The sequence below is a fragment of the Prionailurus bengalensis genome, chromosome A3 (assembly GCF_016509475.1).
Source record: "Prionailurus bengalensis isolate Pbe53 chromosome A3, Fcat_Pben_1.1_paternal_pri, whole genome shotgun sequence".
NCBI classification, from domain to species: domain Eukaryota; kingdom Metazoa; phylum Chordata; class Mammalia; order Carnivora; family Felidae; genus Prionailurus; species Prionailurus bengalensis.
Window position 1 is genome coordinate 91,395,940 of NC_057354.1, and position 21,755 is coordinate 91,417,694.

Here is a 21,755-nt window from a genome sequence, read left to right on the forward strand (position 1 = left end):
ATCATAATGCATTATGAAGGATATTGACAAAAAAATTGGCTTACATAAAGCTTACTATGCACTTGAGATATGTTCACTTCACTTCACAGTCTGTACGTGGATGGCAAATACGAATTCCTTTAACTTACTACTGCATCCATAAACAACTGACACATCTTGAATAGATAAAATCAGATGCTCTTCTCCAGACTCATTTTTTGAGGTTAAAATCATGAAATAAACATATGGTATTGTCTTTCTCTGACTTTTTTCACTTACCATTATACTCTTTAGCTCCATCTGTGTTGTTGCAAATGGCAAGATACCATTATTTTTTATGGCCAAATAATATTCCTGTGTGTGTGTGTGTGTGTGTGTGTGTGTGTGTGTGTACCTCACATTTTTATCCATTCACCCTCACTCATATATGGAATTTAAAAAACAAAACAAATGAGCAAAGGGGAAAAAAAGAGAGAGAGGGACAAACCAAGAAATTAGAGTGAACAAACTGAGGGTTACCAGAGGGGAGGTGGCTGTGAGGATGGGTGAAATAGGTGAGCACTTATGATGAGCACTAAGTAATATATAGAATTGTTGAATCACTGTTATGCTGTGTATCCCTGAAACAAACATAACACTGTATGTTAACTATACTGGAATTAAAATTTAAAACTTAATAAAAACAAATAGAAAAGAAGTTAAAAAATCATGTAGTAAACAATGATGGCAAATCTAATCATGCATCCAGTACAGCCACCCTAAATTCTCAAAGCAAGGAAATAAGACAATCTGGCACACTTTGTTGAGTCTCAAAGGGCTTTCTAGTCATTAATAAGCATAAAACAGCAGAATGTTCAAAAGTAAAACTTTAAATACTACTGTTTCTTGGACAAAGCTCCAAAGATCTGTGGAAAAATAAACCTTTATTCCCACATTAAACTTAGAATTTGTTGGAAGATAAATGAACTATATTTTGAAGCAAAACTTTAGAAAGGTGACCAGACTTGGAAAAGATTTTGATAATCAAGAGCCGTGCTATAGTCCACACAGTTGAGGGCAGTTTCTAAGCAGTTTATAATGGGATTTAATTCAGAGGGTTTTTATTTTTCCCTTTTCAGGGAACCTTCTGGTTTGAACACATTCACAGGCCCTGTATGGTTTGCAAAGCTATGTTCTTTCTCCCGCTGAGACCCCGCTCAGTCTTGTAGTGTCATTTGAAAGAATAATTTCCAATGTCTCCTTCTAGGCTGAGCATTAATCCCCCCACTGCTTGATCGATTAAATCCCACTGCCTGTGTCTGGAAGGCAAAGTCTGAACTTTATGTATTGCTTTCTGGCAAGCCCCATTTCCATGCTCCCCGTACAGATGCAGCAGTATAACTCTATGCAACAGGCTTTTGTACCCTCAAATCTTGGGGGCCAACAGGTAATGTCTCATGTAACCATCTAATCAGATTAAAGGCCTATTAATGACTATACTGCTACCTGATGAATTTGGCTCGATAATAATATCTTGCCTTTTGTATGGCATTTAGTTGCTTACAAGGTGAGGATACATTATCTTGTTTGCTCTTCACAATAGTTGTTTATGGGAAGCGGTGTTTTATCATCTTGCATTTTAACAATGAGGGGAGATTGTTATCCTTGCCCAGAGTCACATAGCTGGTAATGGCAATCTTGTTATTAAAACATAGATCATCTGATTATTAACACCAGTGTACTTTTATGATTCACATAATAAACCCAAGATTGGAGGATTGTAGAGAACTTTCAAAAGGACCCACATTATCCATGTGCTCTGAGTCCAGAAAACTGATGGTAATATAAATGTCACATTGCCGCTCACCTGGGCAGAATGAAACAAAGAATAAGCCATTTCAGTGTCACCTGTAGGAGAAGTAGGCTTGGAGAAAATTGCCAGGATTTCTTTGGAAAACCTTAAATGTGATCAGTCAGGCCCTGGAAGATAAGCAGGACTGCCTTATAGGAAACTTGTAACTCATAAGGTCTCAGTGCCCTGGCCTTGCCTTCCCGTGCATTTTGAATGCACCTGGAATGCATTTTCCCCACCTGGAAAGCCCTAGAGAATAGGTGGTTTGGCTTGGTTTTCCCCAGAGGCACATCCTGAGATAAAGATTCAAGTGCAAGTGACTTGGTTAGGGGGAGAAAGAAATACTAGTAGGGAGTGGGCCGGTGGTATAAGGAAAGGTGTGTCATTGAGCCAGCTGCCACTGGGGTGACTGGAGCTTAATCCCAAGACAAAACCTTGGATATAGTGTAAAACCCACACTTCAGAGACATCCCACTTGAGGTGAGGGAGCTGGGGTATTCATACACCAACTCCTATCAGTTGTTGAGAGCTGCTGCGTGCAGGGGATAATTCCCCCACCTTCTGGCATGCTGAGCAAGAGCGTAGAGTAGTGTTCTATAGGTGAGGAAAAGGCTCCCAGGCAAAGCAATGCAGACACTGGCAGGGCAGAGTTGTTGGTAAATGGCGGGAGGATATGGAAGAACACTTGGAAGGTAGGCTATAACAGGATGCAAGTCTGACATTTTTTCTAATTTTCATTCAAAGTCCACAGTAGTATTTGGGATATAATAATCCCTTGATAATTATGGACATATCAACTTGACATCAAGAGTGGCTATGAGAAATGCTTATAGATGGACACTAAATCCTAACCAACAAAATAACATGCAAAGAAAGAAGAAATAAGAAAAGGCAAAAGAGGTACCGGGGAGTCACCCCTACTCACACTTTCTCATAAATCTTGTTGGGATGCTCTGGCCATTCAATCATGCACACCACTCTGTTGGGCATGGTCTCCGTGGTCGAATAGTAGCCCTGAGGGAAGGCCAGCAGGAGAGCCAGGACCCAGATGACACAGATGACTACCTTGGTGGCCGTGGCTGACAACCGGGGCTGGAGGGGATGGATGATGGCCATGTACCTGGAACAGAGAAGAAAGGACAAATTTTTGATTTGGTCACCAAAATTTGCATTAGTGATTAGCATTGTTCCTATCAATGAAAAATTCCAGGGAAACCTTTGACTTCTGATGATTTTTACAACTATTTTCTGATCCCTTTTTGCATATTCTATCTTTAAGTTTTATGACTCTTAGGACATAAACCCCTAAAATCCATGAGAAAAGTCATCCAGGTTCTTAAGTATTTTAGAGCCCATCTAGCAACATTCTAGGAGAGAAGTTTTCATCACTAGAACACTCATGGTCTATACCCAAGTTTATATCAGTGGCCTACAGTAGAATTAGAAGAATAAGAACAATGTTTTAAATTTATTCAATATAAACACTACCTTTATCCTTTTTGGATTAAAGAATAATGCTGATAGAAATAGTGGTTTTTAAAGTCTTTATGTGGCAATTTAAAAGGCTAGCAACCTTATGTTGGTGTCTACAATTTGAAGGAAAATGAATGTGTATGGTGAGAAAGTAGTAGCCTAACAGTAAAACATCAGCCCCTGGATAAATCTTCAAGTTGAAGTTCTTTGAACATCTACAAGTCAGTGTGTGGCTCACGACACATGCTTCACGGGGGAAAGTCTCCATTTGCTGAAACAGACACACTTAAGTTTATTATAGTCCAGGGTAGATGGAACGTCTACCCTGAAGGGAAACAAAGTGAATGATGACCCAGGACTTGGAATTGCTCCCTCCTCCATCTCCTCTCACCTGGGATGGAGCACTGAATGGTGCCAGTTGAACAAGTGTGTCCACCTCTGAAATGCAGCAGAGATCTTAGGAATAATAAATATTCCAATCAGCATTTCATACCAATTATAATCCCATCAATTCTGCATCTTCCCTTTTGAAAGGCATCCTGCCCTGCATGTTTTTCTTGCAAAATTTATGGATCCATCCCTTAAAATATGCATTTTTTTTGTCAGAGTAGAAATTATATCTCACCCTGCCTTTGGGACTTAAATATTATCTGACAAAGCCTCGTATGTGATTTTCTGACACGCAGGTATTTCTGGCTCCTGTGGGACAGAATGGTCAATGGAGACTTCAGAAATGAGCAGACAAATAGCATCCCAGCTGTCAGCTGTCTGCACATAATTCCACATAATTCTTTTTCTACACTCTTTGGACTCCTAAGATCTGTAGGCCAGAACTGGTGCCATGGTTACAAGTAAAGCAATTTCATTCAGTATGTGCTCTACACGTTCGCACTGGGCACCTGCTGCATGTGGAACACAGCTTTTCCTTCTTGGCTCCATGCTTCTAATTTCTTCAGGGAGAGTAGGCGCATAAATAAGCAGCCACAAAACATGACAGTGGGATATGTGACCTCAAGTGGTAATCTGATAAATACCTTAGAGCCTTACTGAGGGTGAGGAGGTAATCAAGTTGGTATGGCAGGGGGACTGCTGGAGGGGCTTAAAGAGGTGTGATTGCTGGATTTGGGACAAGTCTGCTGAGCGTCCAGCTTGAAGGGCCCGAAACATTCAGAGCCTTCCTCTCTTCTCTGTTATGATTAGATCTGACTCCCTGTCTGGGGAGCTTGATGGCTCAGTTTTTGCGAAGGTTCGTTTGAGTGTCCTGTCATAATTCTCAATTTTTTAAAGTTTATTTATTTATTTTGAGAGAGACAGAGAATGCGTGAGTTGGGGAGGGGCAGAAAGAGAGAGAGAGAGAGAGAGAGAGAGAGAGCATCCCAAGCAGGCTCCACACTGCCAGCACTGAGCCCGATGCTGGGCTCAAACCCACAAAACCAGGAGATCATGACCTGAGCTGAAACCAAGAGTTAGACACTTAACCGACTGAGCCACCCAGGTGCCCCATAATCCTAAACTTTAAAATACTTTTCTGGGGCGCCTAGGTGGCTCAGTTGGTTAAGCATCTGACTTCAGTTCAGGTCATAATCTCACAGTTCGTGAACTCAAGCCCCATGTCGAGCTCTGTGTTGACAGCTCAGGGCCTGGAGCCTGTTTCAAATTCTCTCTCTCTCTCTCTCTCTCTCTCTCTCTCTCTCTCTCTCTCAAAAATAAATAAATAAATATTTTTAAAAATTAAAAAAATATATAAAATACCTTTCTCTACATTTTCTTGCTAGGGACCTAGGCTTTCTTCTTTGGTCTTTTATAGTTATGCTCCTGAAGGTGTTCAGTGTGTGGAGGCTGGATATTAGGGTACCTCAGGTCAGCCTTTACATATATGATCAGAAGTGATAACCTTCAGGAAGGAACTCCCCAGAATATTTACCTTCTGCCTCTTTTGGAAAGTGAGCAGGCAGTCTGGAAGTCAGGAGAGAGTAGAATTAGGAATAGATTTGGAACAGATATTTTGGTGGGGGCAAGCAGTAATCTATAAATCTTTGGGCAAATCTCCTCAGTTGAGTTGGTGGCTATAAAGGTAATCATTCAGCTGTTCTCTAGAGCACCAAAAGGGCAAAGACGACTCTCAAGGTACTGTGAATCAAGCATTGTCTGTCTTCTTTAGGTGACTTCAAGAGGCCATAGCTGTTTCCTAGTGAGGTCCACTACATAATAGACCTGATGACCTTCCATCCTTGGGGTGTTCTCCTGAAAAAAAACCCTGACAAGTCCTTGTTTCCCTCCTAAAGGAATTTCTTGCTGCCTGAAGGCAATGAAGCACTGGTTTTCTCTTCAGTCATGGGGTGGCAGTGGATAGGGAACCCACAAACAGAGACGGCAGAGGTGAACTGTGAAACCACTATTGTCCTTTCCGATTTGGTGAAGAGCTGGACCTGGATAGTCAAGGCCAGAATCTCTTTGAGTGTTTGCATTAATTTAGGATTTCTTACTGGATCATTTCCCAGAGGCAAGATCTTTCCCCTACAAAGCTGGACACATAGCCATAAAGATGTCTTTCCTTTCTAGCACCATCCAGGCTTCTGCTCTCACTGTAGCTGTGCCATTCTCAGGCCTCACAGGAGCTTGAGACCCCACAGAGGACAACGTGCTAATTATATTGCCCCCTTTTAATATTATCTCAAACGCAAGATTTTAATTTTCATTTCACTCAGCATAAACATTCAATCTTAAATAAACATACCTTACAACCCATCCCCAACCCCTCATTGGTGATACAGTGTTCAGAATCTAATGTGACTAGGGCTTAAGGGGAACTGCATCAGCATATTGGTGCTATAGCTCCAAATGGGTTGCAGAAAGTCATATTTTATCTTTATTGCAAAAATTACAACTTGGGAGCCCATTTCAGTTAACTCTGCCGTTTCTTGAGTGTAGGAGCCATTTCAGTGACAGATGAAAGCATTACGCACATAAAGCCAGAGAGAATACAGAAGATTGACCTTAAAAAATGTATGTATTTTCATTTGTTCAGAATAGAGCCATTTATAAATCTCTCTTTCCTTTCATTTTTTTCTCCTCTTCCTTCTTTCTTTCTTTGGCAATCCTCACTTCTGGGGCTTAAGAGACACGCTTCTCTCTTATTTACACCAAACCTAGTACCACTCAGGTAACTTATCCACTGATGAATGTGTGTTTTCTTTCCTGATGACCATTCTGAGCTTGGATTCCACTAATATACACTTATATAATTATTTGTAACCCCCCTGAACAATTCTTGCTTATTCAGTTATGAGTTATCATTGAGCAAGTGCTCTAAGCCTTAGGAAAATGCATTCAATAAATATTTATTGACTGCACTGTGCTCAAGAGACCAGAAGGCAGTCAATGAAATGTCTTCCTGGTTTACACATTAATCATCAGGCTGCCAGAGACAGGTGTCCGGAGGCTGTGTGGGGTGTGGATTATGTTTTCCACGTCAGGTTGCTCCAGTCCCACGGAGGGCCAGTGGCTCTGATTTGAATTGCATGTGGCCTCTGAGCTGAAACATAGCACCTGAGGTGCTATCTTCCTCTTGCGTGATCATGCTTTATAAAAAGAACTCTCCATAGAGTCCTTGAAATCTGGAAAAATATAAGGCTGCACATTTTTGTAAAGGCAGAGTGAAATAATCTTACTGTGAAAAGGAATTCCAATCTTCTGACAATGCCCAGTATCCTCATAACGTCCTCTTGTACCAGCCCTAAATCACCTGGCAGAGAGGATGTCTTTCCTCTGCCAAGAGACCGGACCTCCCAGGCTCTTCCTCCAGGTCTAGTCCCTGCCCTCCCTTACCCCCACTCCCTCCCTCCTGGGATGGTAGAGTTTTTGTCAGGGGACTACATCTTCCTGGGTTCAAATGATGAGGAATAGTGGCAGCTGAGAGCATGGCTGCTATGGTCTGGTTCAAAAGTTGGCAATCTTTTTCTGTAAAGGGCCAGATAGTAAATATTCTAAGCTTTGTGGCCCATAAAGTTTCTTTCATAACTACTCAACTCTGCCTTTGTAGTGTGAAAGCAGACAAGGCAACTATTCATGACTGTGTGTCAGTAAGACATAATTTACAAAACTGGTGGTGGCTGGGCTTGACTGTGGGCCATAGTTTGCTGACCCTTGGTCTGGTTTATGGGAAGTGAAGAGCAGGAGGAATTAGAACCATAGGAGAACATGGTGTACTCTTCAGAAACACTCTTTAACTTTGGCAGACTGAGGACTCTAAGACTTAAACTCACTGGGTGGATAGATCTTAATGCCCACAAGGAGTTAGTAAAGTGGTCAGCTACCATTCATGACCCATAATCCAGCCCCTTGTCTGAGTACAGTAGTCACTAACCCATGATGGTTTTACTCCTCCTGGATGGCTCCTACTTATTTTCATGAGTTGGCCCATTTATCATGTCCCATGACTGGGTTTAGGTGCCCTGCCTTTCCTGCTGTGAAGATCTCTAACCTTGTATGGACCACATTTCAGTTTATTTGCCTATCTACCTTGTCTCGATTCATCCTTGACAGATTCTTTGGAGATGGCAGCTGCTGTGACTTATTCAAGCTGGTTTCCTTGGCTTCCCTCAGTGCCCAGGACATAGTAAATACTCAGTGAAAGCTTAATTGAATAATTGAATATACACATTTCTTGGTACATAGCAGGGGCTCCATAAATGGCTGTTGAATAAAAATAAATGCAATAGGAGAACTACATTCTTACTATACCTTCATTCGTCCCAGTCTGAACATACGTGAGACTATTATGTGGGAATAATTATTCCTTAGTATTTTCTGTCATACAGACATCCAGGATAATCTTGCAGGAAGGGCTCACTGGACCTAGGTCTTCAGAAGTTCCTATCTCTTGACATTAAACCCTTAGGTAAATTCTCAATAAGTATTTGCTGACTAACTTCCACATTGACCACTATGTAGAAAATTCAGTCTTTCTACATGGCATCACCGTCCAACTCTTCCTCTGAACGAGAGGTTGCCCCATGCTTTCCCCTCCTACTACTCACCCCTTTCCATCCCAGGCAGAACCTGTTGGGGCATCAGTTGGGGTTCTCTTCTAGGACATTTCTTTAATCATCAAAATCCTCATTTAGCCAGATCACTTGACCAGCTAACTTTGTCCATTCAACTAAGCTTAAGCGTCACGCAACTATATCAAAGAGGCCTTTGAGCAGCCAACAGAGGTGGCCTGAAGTTCACATACTACCAAAGCATTTTTGTTCATGGCAAAGCCCCTTGAGTCCTCACTGCTATGTTATGCACGATTCTAAGCAGCATGACTTTTTGACCTCCAAACCCAACATAGATTCACATCACTGTTGGTGGGCTCATTTCAAAAAGGGTTAGCTGACAGCAATGGCACAGTCAATAAAACCATAATAAACAGATGCAAAGACAAGTGGAACTGAGAGCCTGGAACAATTTAGAGTTAATTGAGCGGGGGGAATTTAGCTAACTGATGGCTGAGCTGTCCTGCCCTATGTGTGGTCAAAGGATCTATGTGGTCCAAAGTGATGCAGATATAAAGTCTTCAGTCAGGGCTACCATAAAACTATGCATGACTTAGGCCTGAAATGAACTGTGGGGGAAAAACCAGTAAAGATCCAAACCAAGTACAATATCCTGAAGGCTTCTACCTGTAGAGGTGGGCCAGATTTACATGAAAACTTAAAGCAGGGGCACCTGAGACAGAAAGGTTGGGTGAGGGGAGGGGCGGTTCAGAGAACAGCATGTTCCCATCTCCTCCTCCACCAGAGCACCCTCTCTTCTCCCACAGGCCTCCTTTCTTCACCAGATAAAGGCAGGATCATGTGAGTGAGGCACTCATTGCCAGGCTTGTACAAATACAGAGTTGGCTCTTTGTTGATAATTTTGATATTTTTCTCAGCATATATTTTTTGCGTTAATTTTTTATATTTTAAAATATTGCATTAAAATATTTTATTTTGATTGCTGAATCATTTGTGCCAAACTTAAATTTTGCACCCAAGGTTAATGCCTCCCTTGCCTCACCCTAATCCCGGCCCTGATGATATCTCCCACTCAAGTACATTAGGCAGGACAATCACTGGTGAAGTGAAATATACTTGGACTTAGGTAGTGGTGGGACTATTGTTCAATGTTTCTAGTCCCATCAACCACCTGATAAACAGTCAGTTATGCTGTGTCTTCTCCCTATAGCCTTGTAATGCCCAGGTAACCAGACCATGGTTGGCAGGGTTGATATGAGGCCTGGAAAATTATCACTAACATAAGCAGAATAGAGGCTGAATAATTCTACTGTATAGAGCTATTTGGACACTCTTTCTGTAGTGATTTTGCCTTTCGTTGTACATGCAAACCATCAACTATTTATTTTATTGACTGATTGGCTGATAGTGCTTTCTTAGTTAAAAAAAATTCTCTGACAGCAGTAATTTGTAAACAAACAAAAGTGCATGTTTAATGACAAATTATAGGCTTGATTTATGCTTTTCACTAAAATTGATGATGAATGTATAACCTGAACAAAGGGATTGTAGACGTGTACCTTCGTGTGAAAATCTGAGGACATAAATCTGCTGAAGAAGCAGCATCATCTCCACCAAAAACTTAGTAGTTATTTTAAGCCAATGTGTCCAAAGATGTTGATTTAACATATGCAGTGAAAATGGTGTGTTTGCCCATTACTCTGTGAACCCATGATTTTTCATTTAGAATAAATAAGTGCTCTAAATTAATTCCACCAATTTTCAGTTCTAATTTTTCTTGTGCATGTACAAAAGTTCCAGTGGTAGCTATTAGGATCTTGGCTCGGTTAGCAGAAGAACTTGGCAAATAGCTAAATGATTCTAATTTTATATGACTGTCATCAGATATTTCAAATAGGAAATCAGGTAACATCAATTATGGTTCAATTCTTTTGTAATCTAATTCATGGAGTCAAAGTTTTTGGAAGTAGAAACAACTGGTATTGTGAATATTATCATAAATTCACTTCAAATTTCAACAGGGAAGATAAATTGTTTTGTTTTTATACTAATATGAATAAATGTGGTAAACATAATGTCCTTACTAAATTAAGAAACCTATGGAACAGAAATGTACTTGCAATAAATTGTGACACATGTAACTTGCAAAACAAGCTCTGATACTTTATCAACTTAAAGCTGACGTTGTTGAAATTTACAAAAACTCTTGCAGGTGCAGGGTAACTGAACTAATTTTTCTTATTTTGGTAGTAAATTTGATGATGAATATAAAAATATACTTCAGTAGGATTTTGGACACGTTGATGCCTTTGACAAACTGTTTTGTGAATTAACCTATGTAATAGTACTAAATTTTTTGCACCTGAGTCCTCTCAGTTTTGGTTGCACTTGTTTAAGATTAGTTGAGTATCTTCAATTGCAAATATATTTTTTAAATGTTTTTTTGGGGGGGGAGAGAGAGAAAAAGTACATGGGCACAGGTGCGCAAGCTGGGGAGGGGCAGAGAGAGAGAGAGAGAGAGAGAGAGAGAGAGAGAGAGAGGATCCCAAGCAGGCTCTGCACTATTAGCATGGAGTCCAAGGTGGGGCTTGATCTCATGAACCATCATGAGATCATGACCTGACCTGAAATCAAGAGCTGGCAGCTCAACTGACTATGCCACCCAGGCACCCATAATGCAAATATTTTAAATGGAGTATCCCAAAATATGAGCTTCTGAAACTTTTAGAAATTTGTAATTTTTGAATACAAATATGATAAACAAAAAGACATTGAAATTTATCCCTATAAGGGCAAGAGAGGAACTGCGTAAAGTAAGCAATGGAAGCTCGAAGGTGTGCACAACTTAATTTTGGAATTCTTGAATTGCCTTTAGGAATATTTTGACCTGTGGAAAGACTCTCTTGACAGATCTCTACTTTTTCAGTAAATAATTTGTACTCTGTCTCAGAATGGACTGGTATGAAATTGGCATGGATTATAATTTTGCAGTATCTAAATTTGGTAAATCAATAAAAAGAAACAGAGAGACAACCTATTTACTAACTTAGATAACTTAGTTTTGTCTCTTAAATCTATCTTTTTGTGTCTTTGCGCTGCATTCTGGATACTTATTTTGGATCAATCTTCCAGTTCCCTGATTCTTTCTTCAGCATATGTAATCTACTATTAGACCTGTCCGTTAATTTACATTTCAACTCTTATTATTTTTCATTTTTATAATTTTGACTTGCCTATATTTCAATATCCTTGGTCATTCTTTATATTATTCCCTTGGTCCTCATATTTTCAAGCTTTTTTTATAGGTTCTTTTATATTTCTTTATACATAATACACATAGTTTATATTCTGTCTCTGTTAACTCCAATAACTGAAGTATCTGTGGATCTGCTTCTAAAGGTTCTCACTCACATTGATTTATTTCATTATCTGTCTCATTTTGACTGCATTATTTTCCGTGGAACTTTATCTGTGAGAATTCATTGATGCCTGGATTGAAGGCGGTTTCCTTCAGAGATTTGCAGCAGTTTCTGCAAAGAACCTGGGAACACTTCCAGGTTGGGACCACTGCGAACTAGATTTCTGTGTGAGATTTTTTTTTTTTAGATCAATCAACTGATATGAATTTGGCCTGCATACCATGTGTGGACTCCTTTTCTGCTGCAAACTTTCAAAATATATATATTTATTTCTGTTTACTCTGCACCACAGTTAGAAATTAGTAATTTTTCTTGTAGTCCCTGGCAGGGTAGGCATTTATTTGCAGGCCTTTTTTACACTGAGTGTGTAGCCCTTTGTGTCTCAACTTTAAGCGAACTTACCCTGTTAGACAACCCACAATGGGCAGGTCTTAGGCTTTGAGTCTTGTCCCTGGTACCTTACCTTGTGAGTCAAAGTCAAGATCAAATACCCTCAAGACCAAAGCTAGCTTTACTACTCTGTCCAATAATTAGAATTGCTGCCCTCATTTAAATTTTGACCTCAGTATTCCTGACTTTCTTGCAAGGTAATGAATGCATTGAAGAAGTTTGCGTGTGTGTGTGTGTGTGTGTGTGTGTGTGCGCGTGCATGCGTGCACATGTGGTATTGTATCCAGAATTTTTTAATTTAAAAATCATCCAACCAGGATATCTAGTCTGTAATTTGGCTGAAAGAAGAAGTTATGATGTCTTATTTTTATTTTATTTTTTTGTTTTATTGTCAAATTATTTGGTGTAAAATTTCAAACAATACAGGAGGAGAAAAAGGGAAAGCCCCTCTCCCACTTCTGTTCCCTAAGAGAAACACCTAGCTAACATACTGAGCACTTGGGAAGTGCCAGGCTCAATTCTATGTGCTTTCGGTGTATTAACTCATTTTATCTTTCACCAACTCTTCAAGGTAGGCCATTTTTATGACCCTCATTTTCCAAATGAGCAAACTGGCTCAGAGAGGTCAAGTAACTCATCCACCAAGTAGTGGGGCTGGGTTTGAACTTGGCCAGTCTGGCTTCAAAGCCTTTGTACTGCTTTGTCCCCCCTCCCCCACCCGCCTTTTGCTTTGCTTTTATTTATTTTATTTTTAAAAAAAAATTTTAATGTTTATTTTTTTTGAGAGAGAGAGAGAGCGTGAGGGAGGGAGGGGCAGAGAGAGAGAGGGAGACACAGAATCCGAAGCAATCTCCAGGCTCTGAGCTGTCAGCACAGAGCCCAACAGGGGGCCTGAACTCACAAACCGCGAGATCATAAAGCATAAAGTTGGATGCATAACTAACTGAGCCACTCAAGTTCCCCTGCTTTGCTGTTATATTATGGCACTATCTAGGACTCTCATACCTACTGTTAATAATGGATGCAAGTCTTCTTTTCTCTGCACATATAAACCTATATATTCATACTTTTCCCTGATTGATTCCATCCATTCAGTAAACATATGGATTCCTTTCTATGTGTCAGGTAAGAGTTCAATGTCTCTGTTTTGAAAAAGTCTGTCTAGTGGGAGAGGCATACAGTTACACTGTAATGAAGACACAATGCCTGTGTACTGAAGGAAAGTTGCAATGTGTAGGAAGCATGGGGCAAATAGGTTGCCATTTTGGCCTGGGCACTGAGGTCAGGGAAGTTTCTCAGTGGAGTTGGTATTTAAATTTGACCCTGAAGGATATATTGGTGTGTACATCAACAGAGAGCTGTATGCAACATACTTTTCTAGGAGGAGGCAACAGCATATACAGAAGTCTGCTGACCTGAAAAGAAATGGCTTGTTTATAATCACTTTAAACATTTTACTAGATGTTTCTCAGGAAGGAGCAGTTAATACATCTTCTATTCTTATAAATCCCTGGCTGGGCCCAACATAGGCCCGCAGTAATCACCCATTAATTGACTTAACGCACCCTCCCCCCAGTCTATTAAGCAAGCAGATGTTGGCCTCTAAGTTTGGTCCCTCCAGATGTTGATGGAAAAACAAGGATAGAGGATTGAATGAGGAAGGACACAGTCCTGTGGTCTCTGTTGAGAAAAGTGCCCAGAGAGAAAGCTAGCATCCAAGGGAACATATGGAGGATGCTGAGACCAGGGCTGCCAAACAGAGCAAGATCCCAAGAGAGAGAAACATGCTTTCTAGAAAGCAAACACTCCTCAGGCCTGTGTTTACAGACCACCCTGTGGCCTGTCCTGCTGGTGATGTTGGACTTCCTCAGTCTGCATTGCCAGATGCTGGAGACCCTGCTGGCTGAATTAGGACTTTCTTCTTCCCAAGGAGTTCTCAGCACAGAACATACTTCTTTTCCTCTCCCCCTTGCTCTTACTTACTTCTTTTTCAGCTCTTTAATCTCTCTCAAAGTGATTTCTCAGTGTCAGTTTTCTCCTTGTGAGGTAAGGACATCTTTGTTGACGAACATTCCCAGAGGCAACATAGTATCTTCTCAGAGGCTCAGTGCCTAGTTTAAATCCGGCTACCAGGTGCAATGGACACACTGCATAAACGTCTGCACATCAGCGAGACTGCCCAGATCCAGGGTCAGGTGCCCAGAAAGTATTCAAACAGCAAAAGGCTGATGAGGCAGTGGCGTCAGCTCAATAGCTGTTGTCTATAATGGAAGTGCTCAATTTACAACTTAAATAGTATTTCATAGGAAAAATATAAAGGGGAGCAGTATTCATTTCCCACAGTTCCCATGTGTAAATTCTACTGAGACATTTAAGTATGACAATTGCTGAAACATGATGTCACAGACTGACAGGGGGCACTAAACTTCAGCCAACTACACATCAGACCTTCTCTAGGGTTTGCTGGAATGAACTGTCTCCCCTGCAAGGGACCCCAAGCCCCAGCTTGCCTGTGGAAGAGGAGCCCGATTCACCCTCTCCCCATCTCCCAGGCCTCCCCCTCCATGCAGCATCCTGTTTCACTGCCTTTTTTTTTTTTTTTTTTTTTTTTACAAATGTCATTTCTGAGAGTGGTTGTTAGAGGCCCATCAGAGAGCCACTGTAATAGCAGGGAACTAGCAGGGTGTTGTCAGAGGACAGAGCACCGGCTGTGAATGTGGGGACTGCACAGGAGACAGCATCTTCTCAAGCAAGAAGGAGCAGGTGGAGAAGGCAGGAGTTGGCAGGACGGGGGCATGTGGAGAGGGGGCCAGGCACGTCATCTGACAGGGCACAGCCCACCAGCTAGCATTTCAAGTCCTCTGTCCAGCCTTCCTCTCTGGCCTTCGGAGTGGTGGTTGTTCCCTTGGGACGTGTGGGTCTGACTCTAAGGGGCTTGGCCCTCATTCCTTTCCAAACAGCCCACAGCAGGGGACTCAGCATTTCACTCACTGGTGCTGCAGAGTAACAAAAACAAAATCTCCTTGGACTAGGAGTCAGAAAGAACTGAATTCTAGTTTTGTAAATTTCTCTGCACTGACTGGTGTGAGTTTCTGGCAGATCACCTCCTCTCTGTGTCCTGACGTCCTTATTGGTGAGCAGTTTCTGTAGAGTTCTGTGAGGTCCAAGTACAAGTCTGGCTTTGAGTCTTGGCCCAGAAGGTGGAGCAGGGCTGCCGCTCCCAGCTCCTGAAGGCTTTCCCCCTTCACCCCTGTCCCACCTCACAGGACCTCTCAGCCAGCAGCTCTCAGAGTCCCCTCACTCCCATCAGAAAGGATCAAAGTCATAACAGGGGCTTTAATTTTTTTTTAATCTCATGTGCTCATGGTGAAGATCAAATAAGAAAATAAAAAACTAAGGCCTGGTAATCATTGTAGAGGCATAGTTAGGCAGACTCCCCAGACAGGCCCCCAAAATAGGCCCCGGTAAGATAGGAAAAAAGGCAACTCATCAGGTGTGTTATGCCACCTTTGGAGCTTTAGATAGATCATGGACAAGTAGAGGTGGATGACAGCAGAGGGGGATGCCTGGCTGAACCCGTGGTGCCCACACTGGCTCAGGCAAGGACCTCAACGGATAAGGATGTCCTTACTACAAGTTTCTATGGTCCCTTAGGAGAAATTGTTAGGTCAACCATAACTCACTATGAGAAGCAACTCAGGCCGTGGATCGGGTGAACATGTCCATGTTTCTTGCATGCCGATGGCACATGGGACCTAAGTGACTATGTAGGGCTGTTAGGGCAGTGAGGGGGATTAGAGGTTGTTTAGTGCAGTCCCTTCACTAGACACGGGAGCTCACCAAGGCCCAGAGAGGTGGCATGAAAAACGAAGGTCAAGTTTAAAGCTAAGTGGTAGCTCTGGAATTTCTATATTGGAAGGACTAAGGCGAAGATACTGGGTTGAAGGAAGGTGGGGGGATATCTTGAAGCTGCTTTTATGTAAGACTTTACATAAAACTGGAAAAATGTCACTTGTCTAGTTTAGCAAGTAGGAGGAAGGAGTTAGTGCAGCTGGGAGAGAACTAAAGCCACTCTTGGGCACCAACACGACTTCATGCCCAAGAACTCTGCTCCCCTGCTCTTCTCCACTAGATGTGGCCACCTGAACATTTTTAGGTGTAGGGGAAAGAAAACAGTTTCTCCTGTGTCCATAACAATGAGCGCACCGTCTGGACTAGGCAGCCCTACCCGCCACCCCTGCCAGGGTCACGGGAAGCACTTGTGATGAGCGGACTGGCGTTCGGCCTTGGCAACCGATGTTCACTGTACGGAGACACCTACACTTCGATCTCATGCCCAGATTTGGAAGATCAGAAAAGTGATTTCTAGCAACAAACTCATTAGTACCAACCTCTATTACCCAAAAGCAATTTGGAGGGCTGATGAAATTCATTAAAATGGGATTTTCCTGATAATATTAACTACAAACAGAAAAGACAGTGACTTATGCCCAGCTTTGCAATGCCCTTGGGGAGGTGTGTGTGAAAGGATTCTCTCTCTCCCACTGAGTCTTGAAGGGCTCTGACCTTCTGGGACCTTTTCTGTGCCTAGGCGACAGGTGTCTCAAACAGATTAAAGACATTTGTTTAAACAGCTTTAATGGTTTTGTTTGTTTCATGACTACCCAGACAGCTTTTGAGGTCTCTCTTTCCAACATTTGCTTGCTTGCTTGCTTCTTTTTTTTTCCTTTTCTTTTCTTTTCTTTTCTTTTCTTTTCTTTTCTTTTCTTTCTTTTTCTTTCTTTCTCTTTCTTTCTTTCTTTCTTTCTTTCTTTCTTTCTTTCTTTCTTTCTTTCTTTCTTTCTTTCTTTCCTATTCACTCTGAGTGGTTTAAATCCCCTGGGTGACTGACTAACTGACAGCTATGGCCATGGGCCACTCCAGGAGCTGTTGTCCAAAAGGAAACGGATGCTTTGTATTTCAAGTGGCTCCTGGAATCTCACTGCAGTCCTGTCACCAAGCCTCGTTCCCCACCTGAAATGAAATGGGACACTTTGCCTCAACAGATTTGATATGGTGTTGTTGTTGTTTTTTTAACATGGTGGGGCAACATGTAGAAATGTTGTTCTGATACCGAATAATGTGCAGGAAGTTACTTCTCTACCCCCGCCCCCACTCTTGCTTATCTCTCTCCGGCTCCATCTTTAAGGGAGGGTTGGTGAAGATGTGAGGCTGAGAGATGGGATGAGGTCCAGCAAGGGGATGGAGGAGTCCATTAAAGCACCTGGGATAATGATTATTTGATTTCTACCAACATGTCTTTGCCGTCAAGTCTCATCTATTTACAGCTGCTTACTTCTGGGTATCCATTGGGTCAGAGACCATCCACTCCTCCTCTGGGAAAGTAGTGCCCCTTCAGAGTCTCTGAGAACAGTGCCTTTTGTATCAGATATCCAGTTTATCATCCTCTGGGATATGATGAGCAGAGGCAGCTGGTGGGCCCACCCAAACTATGTTCTTTCCCTCTTCCTCAGTAACAAAACCTTAATTTGAGTCATGTAAGTTCTGGCCAAATGGATGTAAGTGGCAGGTTGTGTAAAAGTTCTAGGACAGAGTACTTTTCTCCCTTCTCCTTTCATCCTGTTTGCTGCCTACCACGTGGGTGCAATGATTGGAACCTCAGTGGTCACTCTGGACCATGAAGTGGTCTGAGCATGGAAGCCATGTGTGGGAGAGCAAAAAGAGAAGGAGTCCAGGCGTCTGATGGTTTCACAGAGCCATTATACCTGTCCTTCTGTGGCCACTGACTTTTTAGCATTTGCCTTCCTCTGGCATCTTTAGACTGTCAGCCTGCCTCCCTCTGGGACTATTTTATGTAATAGAATAAACCTCTGTGTGTTTAAAAATAGTAATCAGTCCTCAGTTACTCTTAGCTGATGTGAATTCCAACTGATACCAAATTTTGGCACTTGTAAGTAACAGAAACTAGAATAATCCAGTCACTATTGCAGGGGCTGGGGGTGCAGAGGCAGGGATCATAAATACAACCCCTGACTCTAGGGAGCTCTGGTCTTATGAGGGTGAAAGACAGTAATCAACTAAACCTACAAATAAATGTTCAATTACAGCTGTGGTAAGAAGTAGGGCCATGATATTATGTAACAAGGGATATTTGGACAGCCTTGGGGGTGAGGAAACATTCTCCGAGGAAGTGACATTTGGACCGAGACCTATAAAGTGAGTTGGATCTGGTAGGTGAAGAGCGATATGGGAGTAGAGTCATTCCAGAGAGGCATGGAAAACAGCATGCTCAAAGGTCCTGTGGTGGGAGAGAGGCGGTATGTACAAGGTACAGGAGCACAGGGAGTGACAGGGAGGGGTGCGAGATAATGATACTAGCTAATACCACTGGGTGCTTACTCTGTACCAGGTGCTATTTTTAAGTGCTTTATGTCTATAAACTCATTTAATCTTCATAACAACCCAAACAGGTAGATACTATTATGACCCACATTTCACATACGAGGAAACTAAGTTACAGAGGGATTAAGTAATGCACCCAATTTCATATTGTTACTAAGCAGTGTGAGTCCCCAGGAAGCCAGTGAGCAGAGCAGTGAGCAGGGTGGGGAGGTGTCTTTACCCAGATGGGAATGGGAAGCCACTGTATGTTCTTAAGGTGAGAAGTAGGGTGGCCAGGTTTGCACTTTGAAGGGTCCAGTCCACTCTTGGTGCATGACAGCTTTGGGTGGGGTCATCTTAGACCTTCTGCCTCCAGTCTTCATGACCTCACAGGACATGTTCTAGTAGTGACAGGCAGAAGAATGATGCTAAGTTATAAAAACCACAGTCCCCTGCATTCTATGTCCTAAGGGTTCTGTAGCTCAGGCCTCAAGAAGAACAGAGGTTACTAAGAGTCTGAATGAAGCCTCTGCAGGCATTGAGAAGTCCATCTACCATGCCTCCTTGCTCCAATGGGAGGGATGAGCAGAAGGCAGGCTGTCCCTTCTCTCCAAGTCACTGTGATAGCCTCTCACCCGGGACCAGGGGCCTTGGAGGCTGCAATGGCTCCCTGCTTGCTGACTGGCCTCCCTACCTGAAGAGTGTCATGGTGGCCTAGATCACTGCTTCCCACACCAGACTGCTCATTGGTTACCCAAGGAACTGTAAACAAAAGTTAGATGCCATCACCCCTCTTTCGATCTACCAAATCAGAATTTCTGGGAGGAGGCCTAGATATCAGTATTTTGAAGAGCTCCCAGGCTGAAGCAAATCACTTCTAAGGCCTCTTCTTGCTTCACAATGATGATTTTTGTCTTCCTCTACATTTATCAATTGAAAGAGGAATAGGAAGAATGAGACACAGTGCTAGGACGCTTTATATATTTTCTATTGCTGAATGCTCACCCAAGCCCTCTGAGGGTGGTAATACCATCATCACTGGGTGGATGATGAGACTGGTTCAGGATGTTTACTTCCCATTCAATGCCTCACACTTGATAAACACTGGAGCCACTGTTTCTTTAATACCCAGTCTCCTTCCACCAACCCCGGGAAAGGGGGTGGGGGCAAATGTTTTCTTAAAGGGTCAAACAATCAATTTTTTTGACTTTGTGGACCACATGGTCTTTATTGTAACTACTCAGCTCTGCCTTCACAGAGTGAAAGCAGCCACAGGCAACATGTAAATGCATGTGCAGAGCTGCGCCTCAGTGATACTTCATATATAAAAGCAGATGGCTGAATGGATTTGGCCCATCAGACATAGTTTGCCCCCCCCTGCACTAAACAGTTAAAGTGTTGATTTAACCTTCTTAAGGAAAGGGAAATGAAATGAGCATTTTTTTAAACATTCATTAAGGGATGTCTAACAAACAGGCTACCCAGGCATCATGCTGGACTCTTCATGGCTTTTATTTCCTATAGATGGCTTTGTCACCCAGGTGCTATTGTCCATATTTTACTCATTAGGAAACTGAGGCACAAAGCAATTAAATTATTTGTCTAAGGTCACATTGCTAGTGAGGCAAAGAGAGTGTCTGAGTTGGCCTATTAGGCTCAAGGCAGGGATCTGGCAGGATTCGAAACTGGGTTGCCCGACTCCAGCATCTGTAATTTTTCTGCTAAAATGAGAATGGCAGAGGAGAATCTATGCAGCTGGCTTCCCTGCTGTGGTCACACAGGTGAAGCTATGGATCCAGTTACTTCTGTCTGACCCGAGGGCTTAGGTGTCCTTTCCTCCCTGCTCAGGGAAGTTGTGTAAAGCATCATCTTCCAATGCACTTCGGCCACACTGGGTGCCCCCACCCCCCGCCCACAGAGAATCAGGAATTGTACACGAAACTGAATATTTCAGAGCTTTCTTCCTTCCGTATATAAACAAGTAAAGCATCAGCGTTCAATATTCTGGTAACAAAGTAATCTCCTTCCTGTTGAGCTGAAGATAAAGGATTTGAGAGGCTCCACTGGGGGAGAAATAAGAACCTTAATTGTAAGTTTATTTGAGACACAGCCAAGATACTAACATCTCATTCAGAATGGGAAAACAAGAGGTCAAGAGGTAAATACTTTCAGACATTAGGTAACACAACAGCCCTTGTCAACGCCCCCCAACAAATGAGAATAAAAATTTAGTTTATTAATTCTAGATGCATGTCCAGGTTGTTAATGGGGAAAGAAAACATATAATTCAGAAATCTGTTTTTGTTCCTTTTAAAACAACATGCTTTCATTAAAACTAAAATTGAAGTCCTGTGATATGGAGGGTTATTCTCTGGACTCTGTAAGATTATCTCTACCTTTCCAGGCCACGGTGGAAAGGGAAGTACTCAATTTCACCCATTAGATTTTGGAAGTTACAACTTTGAATTTCTTTCTTTCTTTTTTGTTTTAAATTTGTTTTATTTTATTTATTATTATTTTTTAACTAATTTATTTAAATTCACGTTAGTTAACATACAGTGTAGTAATGGTTTCAGGAGTGGAACCCAGTGATTCATCACTTACATGGAACACCCAGTGCTCATCCCAACAAGGGCCCTCCTTAATGCCCACCACCCCTTTGGCCCATCCCCTCACCCACCTCCCCTCCCATAACCCTCGGGTGTCTAAAGTAGCCTGCTTTCCTCAGTATTGTGTGCAGACATCTATTTATTAACAGCAAGGGCTGGGTGGGTGGTGAGCGCCTGCCTTCCTCCCACTCACTGTAACTCAGAAAGGCTGAGAGCAAATGAAAGTGGCAGTCGGGTGCAAGAAGTGGCATAAAAGGGTTCTGTTTTGTTGTTGCTTGTTTTTGTTTTGTTTTGCGAAAAGAGCAGAGGCAGGTAAATGTCCGTCTGGAGAAATGATTTTAAAAAGTCATCATAAAGAAAAAGGAAGCCAGATTTGCTTGTGAAGGTTACAGGCAGATTCTGTGAGGCGTGAGATTTAAATGGGCAGGGGACAGAGCTGCTTTTGTCTGCCTGGGTGCTCCCTGGCAGGTCTGTTTTGGGAGGTTCCGACAGGGAGCTCCTGAAAAGGCTGTTCCCATATTCTGCCAAACCAATCCGGCATCTCCCTTGTAAGACGCAACTCAGGGTGACCCTCAAGAAGCCCTTCCCAAGGCCTTTCTCTAATCACCTCCATCACTCTTTACTGAAAAGTAAAATGCAGCCTGAAAGCCCGTTGTGCAATGGCTTTATA

The 21,755-nt window shown here is 42.3% G+C and overlaps 1 protein-coding gene across 1 annotated transcript in view; it reads right to left on the reverse strand.

The window, feature by feature from the left end:
• TACR1 (tachykinin receptor 1) overlaps positions 1-21,755 on the reverse strand; it is a 143,592-nt gene that overhangs the window by 66,354 nt on the left and 55,483 nt on the right. The window contains exon 2 of the mRNA XM_043603810.1: positions 2,736-2,930. Coding sequence (XP_043459745.1) covers positions 2,736-2,930 — 195 coding nt within the window. The remainder of the gene's footprint in view (positions 1-2,735; positions 2,931-21,755) is intronic.